Source organism: Callorhinus ursinus, unplaced genomic scaffold (assembly GCF_003265705.2).
Source record: "Callorhinus ursinus isolate GAN/ISIS: 27379988/994484 unplaced genomic scaffold, GSC_fseal_2.0 scaffold53, whole genome shotgun sequence".
NCBI classification, from domain to species: Eukaryota; Metazoa; Chordata; class Mammalia; order Carnivora; family Otariidae; genus Callorhinus; species Callorhinus ursinus.
In genome coordinates, this window is record NW_027397115.1 from 6,178,785 (window position 1) to 6,186,817 (window position 8,033).

The 8,033-nt window shown below is 48.5% G+C and overlaps 1 protein-coding gene across 3 annotated transcripts in view; it reads right to left on the reverse strand.

Annotated features, from left to right (window-relative positions):
* The window catches only part of TSHZ2 (teashirt zinc finger homeobox 2), a 437,476-nt gene extending 436,393 nt beyond the window's left edge, over window positions 1–1,083 (reverse strand). For all 3 annotated transcript variants that reach the window (XM_073883928.1, XM_073883927.1, XM_025853397.2), the window contains exon 1: window positions 30–1,083. In XM_073883928.1, coding sequence (XP_073740029.1) covers window positions 30–465 — 436 coding nt within the window. In that variant the 5' untranslated portion in view covers window positions 466–1,083. The remainder of the gene's footprint in view (window positions 1–29) is intronic.
* Window positions 1,084–8,033: the final 6,950 nt, after the last annotated feature.

An 8,033-nucleotide genomic window follows, 5' to 3' on the forward strand; every position in this document is an offset into this window, starting at 1 on the left:
CAGCCCCGAAGCGGAGCCGGTTCTCTTACCTGCCGCCCGCTTGGGTGCCTGCTGTTTCCTCCTTGGCATCGCTCTACTTCGCTCCAGTCCCACTTCTGGCGCCCCAGCCCCGAGCCGCGCGCGGGGGCCCGCTGCTCTCTCGCCTCTCTGGGTCTCCTCCGCCTCCTGCCCGGTGGCTCCTAGGGCGTCACTCGGCCTCTGTCCCCCTGGCGATCCCCCCTGCAACTCCTCCACCACGGGCCAGAGACCCCCCTCTCTGGGTGGCGGACACGGGTGGCTTGTGCCGGCTGGTTTGAAGTAGAGGTTGGTTCTGCCTTGTTTGTTTGTTTGTTTGTTTTGGATTTTTTTTTCCTCTCTCTCTCTCTCTTTTTGTTTTTGCTTTTTGGAAATTTTTGGTTTTTTGGTTTTTTTTTTTTTTTTTTTTTTTTGGTGACTGTTGAGACACTTGATTTCTTTATTAAACATCCAAGACCGCGTTCGGATGGAAGGGACGAGGGGCGCACACGCGCCACACGCACACGCGCGCGTAAAGATAAGGGGGAAAAAAGGCAATCCTGGGAAGGTAGTGGTTTCTTCTTCTTTTTCTTCTTCTTCCTTCTCCTCTTTCCCTCCTCCTCCACCTCCTCCTGCTCTTCCTCCTCCTCCTCCTCCTCCTCCTCCTCCTCCTCCTCCTCCTCCTCCTCCTCCACCGCCTCCTCCTCGCCGGTCTCTATGGCGGATTCGCGCCGGGGGAGAGAGATCACTCACTGTAGGTTTGTGGCTGCTGTCAGATCCCCGTCTGTGAGTGATATGCGAGAGGACAGGAGCGGGTTTGGGAAAGACAGAAAATCTGGAATTCACTCACTCACACACACTCACACTCACACACACACACAGACACACACACAGACACACACTCACACGCACGCACGCACTCGCGCTTCCTCTCGCACACACTCACACCCCCCACATACGCGCGCACACACACACACACACGCACGCACACTCACACTCACACACACAAGACAGGGCGAGGCGATGCCAGCAAACATCGATCCCGCTGAACAAACTGAACATTAACAAACTCCTCCTCCTCCTCCTCTCCCCTCGACCTGATGACAGGGAGAAATTTACTCCCCAGCCGCAGAGCGCCAGGCAGAGGGAGTCTATTAAAGGGACAGCGTCCCGCCAGGGAGAGGGGCTGGGGGCGGGGACCCGGCGCGCCCGCCCCGGGCTCCTCCAGGCGACCCCCTCGCTGGGGCGAGGACGTGCCCACCGGCGCGGGGACACCCCTGCGGGGGGTGGGGTGGGGGGTGGGGGTGGGACGGGCACGGATGCGGGAGGAAAGGGGGCAGGGTGATGGCCAAAGTCCGCGGCTGGAAAGGGAGCTCCAGGGGGCCAGGTGAGCCCACCGGCAGTGCCATTAACGATACTTGTTAGGAAGCTGAGAACTTAGGTCTGCTTTGGGCGGGGAAGGGGGAGGGCACCTTATCCAGCAATGACCTCCATCCTCCAAGTCTCTTAATCTGACCTGGGAGATGTCCTCCCCACCCCCACCCCCACCCCCATCCTAAGTTTAATGCCCCTGCCCCTCCCACCTTCCTTCTATTTGGCGGATGGTCAGAAAAAAAAAAAAACCCTCCCATCTGCCTCCTTGATAGTTTAATCACATAGTCTCTCTGTTTAAATAGTATTTATTGAACACATACTATGTGCCTATTCTGGAGACACAGCAGCCATAGAGATAGGGAAGCTCCTGGCCCTCTTTGTGTTTCTCTTCTAATGGGGGCACAGAAATGTCACTCTCAGATATCGAGTCTTTGCATAAATGTCACTTTCTCCCAGAGGTCTACCTTACTTAAAATTTTCACACACACACACACACACACACACACACACACACATATGCTCCCTATCCCTTTCTCTATTTTATCTTTTTCCACTGGGCTTATCAATATCATATATATTATAGTTTCTATTTTGTTTATTGGCCTAGTTCCTTTTTAGAATATAAGCTCTGCTGGGAAGAGGGATTTTGCCTCTTTTGTTCGCTGTTCTATCCCCAGCGATGGTAAGGGACAAGACATATAGTAGGGGCCCAATATAATATTTGTTGAATGAATGAAAAGTAAGCAAGCAAATAAACAAGATAATTTCCGAGTGATAAGCTCCACGAAGATGTTAAAATAGGGCCCGTGACAGCATCTGAAGGTGGAGGGTAGCTCTAGTCAAGGCGGGAGACCCCACTGGAGCTGAGATCGATTGCAGCCAACATGTGATCCTTGAGCCAGGTGTGGGCCCAGGTGCTGGGGACAGGGCCAAACCAGGACTCTGCCCTCAGGGAACTCTCCTTCCAGTGGGAGAGACAGACAAAGGGGCAAGTGATGTGTGATGGGGCAGGAGGTGTACTTAGGAGGGGCAATTAACCTGGACATGGAGGCAAGGAGGATGGTTTCGAGGCAGAGCTTCCTGGGGAAGAGTCAAGTCTAAGCTGAGTCCTAAACACGGAGGAGTCAGGCAAGAGGGAAGGCAAAGAGAGCCAAAGCCTTAGAATAAGAGGGCAGGCATGGCCTCGTTCTTCCCAGTCAGGGCTCTGGCTGCCTGCGCCCAAATCCCCTGAGGCCCTTGTGAAGATGCACATTCCTAGGCCTTACCCTAGAACAAGAGGGTCTAACCCTAGCTCTACTGACATTTGGGGCCATAATTCTTTATTGTGGAAGCTGTTCTGTGCAATATAGGGTGTTTGGCAGCATCCCTGGCCTCTGCCCACTAGATGCCACGCCCTCCCACCCCACCTGTGTCAACCAAATTGTCTCCAGACATCGCCCCATGTCCCCTGGGGGGCAAAATGGCCCCTTGGTTGAGGACCGCTTCTCTAAATCTTCTAACTCAGAAACTTCTGGAACAGGGCTTAGGGAATCTGCGTTTTGAGCAAGTTAGTCTCCTGCTCACTCCAGTGTGAGAACTTCTGCTAAAAAAGCCTTCGTTCTTTTGGAGTCAGACATATCCAGTGTTGCTAACTATAAAGCAAACTCAAGCTTAAATATTTAATAACTTAGGGACTCATGGTGTGGCACTGTTACGTGGCCATTGTGATGGGGTTTCACCTGTGTCCGCTCCTCACTACCTGCCCCCCCAGCCATGTACCCACCACGATGAAGTCCGGCCCAGTATAATCAGGCCACCTCCCACTTACAACCGACCCACCTACCACCTTTGCCCTCACTCGTGGGGAGGGACCTAGGGTGACCCATTCCACAGATATTTTTCTGAACTGTTCTTTTGGGAGCTATAGGAAACCTAACTTTCCCCATCCTCCTAGTCACATGTTATCGTCACACTGGCAAAGTGCTGTTTCATCTTTTTTGTTACTGTTTTATCACTTTTAACATCCCCAGGTGGGAGGCACATGCTCATTTATTCCTCTCATGTATGGGATACAAGTTGTTAACTCATCGGCCCTCAATCACCCAACTGGCCTCCACCCATGACCAACCCCACCCAACCCCAGCCTAATCCTGAGGCAACTGAGGCACAGAAGGTTCTGCTGCCGAGTTGATAATGTCAGCAAAAGGGTGTTAGTTCTAATTAATTGTAATTTCCTTCCACACCTTTCCAGAGAGCTGTGCCAGGGACCACAGCTTCATCAGTAAAACCCTCAGTCCTGCTGACTGGGGACCACAGTTATAGGAACAGGAGGTACAAAGCCTGGGACTGCAGTGAACACACCAGTGAGTCTCCCCTGGAGAAGCCCCGTGCCTACTGACTGGGTGTTTGCACTACATTCTATCATTTTTTAAAAAGATTTTATTTATTTATTTGAGGGAGAACAAAAGCAAGAGAGATCACAGAGGCAGAGGGAGAAGCAGACTCCCTGCTGAGCAGGGAGCCTGATGTGGAGCTCGATCCCAGGACCCTGAGATCATGACCTGACCCGAAGGCAGATGCCTAACCCACTGAGCCACCCAGGCGCCCCTACATTCAATCATTTAACAAACATCTAGTGTGTTAGTTAGGTGCCAGGCATCGCCCCAAGTACAGGAGATGCTGGGATGCGTTAAGATAGGATCCTTGCCTTCAAAAAGCTTCTGTGAAAATGACATCCCAAAGATTCGGAACTGGGAGAGAAGGAATTTGGGGGCTGGACCCAGCTTTGGAGAGGATCAGGAGGGAAATGGGCCAGACTAGCTGACTTTGGGCTACAGACTCTTTCCCTGCCTCTCTCTCTCTAGGATTCTCCTCTGAATTGTACTTACAGCCTCACATTAATTTGTATTTTTTCCCCCTACTGCTACTATTGTAGAGTATGTAGCTTGGTTATCAGCAAGGAAGATTTTGTCTACCCCAGTTGGATGCATAACACAATGGTACCCAGATACTGTTCAGTGGCGTAGACATGACATTGAAAAACATGAATCGCGTAGTGAAAAGGTTATTCCCTTTCAGTTCTCTTTCACTCTGAGAACGTCTCAGTTTGGTGCTAGTGCGTCTTTCGTGCCTAACAATTGCTAACTTTTATTTCTCAACCAAGAAACCACAGATCTCAGGCTTAGAAGCTTGGGAGGGGCAAGAGTTACCTGGCTAGACTTTTAAAAAATGGTTTGTTTTTATTGAATTCACTCTACAGTTCCCTCCCTCTTAGCAGAAGATACTGCTCTCTATTTATGGTAGCAATTTAGAATTTGATATAATATATGGGTTTTAAAAATAAATATAGTTAAGGAACAATAGAGGATAAATAATGGTTCAGGGGGGTGTGAGGATGGCAAAGTGTGAGAAAAGTGGTACAGGCATGACTAGAATTTGCAAAATACTTCGCTAAACCACAGACTCTGGCACTTTTGGAAACTTCTTCCAAGGGCTGGCGGCTTAGAATAATACTATGTTTGGGTCTCCAGGGAAGTAGCATCCTCAGATCTAACACTCAAACTCTGGGATGTGTAAAGGCATGAATTGATTGGAATGAGTCAACTGTATCTTCTAGAACACTGGTTCCCACACTGGCTCAACGTCAGAATCACCTGGGGATTTTTTTTTTCTTAAGATAAAGAGGCACAGGCGCCACCCTAGAATTACTGACTTAGATCCCAGGGTGAGGCCTGAAAATCTGAAATTTTCAAAGTTCCCAGGTGATTCTGATAAGGTGCCAGGCATGGGAACCTTGCTCCTGCAAAAGCTGAATTTTGTCACAAGTGATTCAAGTTGGTAGAAGTTGTTGCACACAAGGAATTACCCAGGGTATCTGTTCTTGGATTCATTCAAAAGGGTGGTTGTGGAGCCTTCCGGTTATACGCATGGAACCTGTGAACGCCCCATTAAAGCACATATCTATCACACTGATTTCCGTTCTCGTTAGTTTGCCTGTCTCACCACTGGACTCCAGCCCAATGCAATTAAAACAATCATTTGCCAAGAGCCTAACGTGAGCTCGGCACTGCACAGATTAGTGGGCATTGGGCAGTTGGTAGGATTCTTGAGCATAGGGAGAATGCCTCAGTTGATGTAATACCTCCTGGACCAGCTTCAGGGTTTTTGCATCCTCTCTTATGACAGTTACGACCATCTGTACATATCTTTTTCATATATTTGCCTATTTATTATCCGTCTTTCCTAATTAAAACGTAAGTTCTATTCACCTCTATATCCCTGAGTCCAGCACAGTATTGGCGCTCCCTGAGAATTTATGGAATGATTGAACACCTAATTGAGCATGCTGTCGTCCCTTCCCCAACTACTCTCCCTTTCTTCCTTTTCCTTTCTCTTGTCTAGTGCCTCCTTCAGATCCTCCCTTAAATACCACCTCCTTCAGGCAGCCCTCCTGGGTGGACTCCAAGTGATTCAAACTTCTCTAGTCCATATCTTCTCAAAACAAAGAGTCATTATAGAGTATGATTCCAAATATATGAGTAGACAGACAGGCAGAACTCATCCGTGCTTGGATATCAGGGTAGTGGTTACCTTTGAAAGTGAGCATGAGGAGGCTATCGGGTGGGTGGGGTGGGGAGGGAGGGGCTTGCTTTGTTTTTAACCAGGATGCCGGTTACTAAGTGTGTTCAGTCTGTGAAAATTAATTCAGCTGCATGCTTATGATTTATGCACTTCTATATATGTGCATAACGCTTCAATTAAAAAAAGCAGTGTTCTCAAACTTTGCCGTGTATCATAATCAACTGGGGTGATTTAAAAAAACTCAATGCTTAGGTCTTACCCCAGACTCATTACATCAGTCTGTGGGGGCGGGATCCAGCCATCAGTATTTTTAAACCTCCCAGATGATTCCAATATGCGGCCAAGTTTGAGAGCCAGTGTACCATACGATTTTGCCCTTGAGGATGTAATTCATTGCCTTCCTCTTGTGTCATTTAACTCATTCGGGATACCCCTCTTCCCAGTAACTATTTTGTAAAAACTTCAAGGTGGCAATCTCGGGTTATTTTCTCCCTTCCCAGGACACCTGGTACAGCATCATGTTGGGGGTGTGGGGAGAACCAGACAAGAGGAAGTACCAGATGGATCATGGAGAGCAATAGGAAGAAAACAAGGTGGGGTGTTGGGATAGAGCGTAAGGGGCGGGGGCAGGCCTATTTTCGGGTGGGAGTCATGGAAAGCCTTTCTGAGAAGGGAACATTGAAACAGAACTCTGGAATACATGAGGCAGCCCACCCGGAGCCAAAGCCTGAACTCGGAAGAGACTTCTGTGCTTCCAGAATACAAAGGATGTAGCAGTCAGGGTCCAGGTTCCAAGAGCCAGCCAGGGAGAGGGGAGCAGAAAGGATGTAGGAGAGGTGGGGCATGGCTGGATCATGAAGAATATCACGGGTCCTAACACCAAGTATGAGTTTCATTATTAGTTGTTGATAAATGCTAGTTTGTTTATTTACATCCCCAAACAGCTAGTCCAGTAGAGTGGGTTTGTTCAACCAACACAGAAGAGAACCTCTCGTGTTCTACTTGGTGGGAATTTGTTCTCTGGAAACAGTTAAGGTGGATGACAATAAAGTCTGGAGACACTCGGGCATTGGCAAGCTTGCTTCTAAGAATTAATCCTCCAAAAGTTGTTCCGGTCTCTTTTTAAAAGCTCTTTGGATTTGGCTAGGTGAAGAATTTCACAACAGCAATTAAGCATTCTGTATATTGTAGACTGGCCGATTGCTGAGTGGGCAGGCTGGGGATACGGGAGCTGTTCGATTTAACACACATCACATTTCTCCCTTGGAGGTGGCTACTTGCCGTTGGTGACAGTGTTTTGCTGCCACCAAAGAATCTAGACCACGTCGCTGGCCCAGTAATCCATTGCTCGACTTGATTAACCACAGGAAGACATTAAGTGAATGTAAGGACCAGAACAGCTTGGGAGCCATGTGTGAGCAGCCTTTAAGTTCTGGGCTCTGGTATATTTTATGCCACCTCAACTGTCCATCAAGCTCTCCTTCCTGAACTCATTAGAACTGTGTGCCCAAAGGTGCCCCTCAACTTTCAGAAGCAAATAGAGAATGATATATTTCGCTCTGAGAACACCTTTCTGTCTTATCTGGAGCATGTCTTATCTATTATGATTAGGCATTAGGCATCCTATTGTCCTGAAAATTTCATGAGATTCTCCCCCTGCTTGCTAGGATTATGTCAAAGTGACTTGTCCTGGACGCTGTTTTCTCCCATCAGTACAGCTCGTCTCCTCTCCTTAACCATTGCTGGGAAAGCCAACACAGCTAAGGAACCCACGGGCTTAAAATGGTTGAAGAGTTCGAGACGGTTGCAAATCCTCTTTTGAGAAGGCTTGCGTGTTTTGCTTTTGGTTCCCCAAGAAGCAGACCCTGAGATAAAGATTCGAAAGCACGTAGTTTGTTTGGGACATGATGTTAGAAAACTCGAGTAGGAAACTAGGAAAGTGAACATGGTAAGGGAAGGCTACCAATATGCGGTGTGTTATCACTGTGGGTGACGGAACTTAATCCTGCGAGGAGATGCTGGGAGTCAGAGTAGCTTATGCACTTCCAAGATATCCCTCCTAAAGAGTGAGAGAGCTGGGGTATTTATCCATCAGCGCCTGTCAG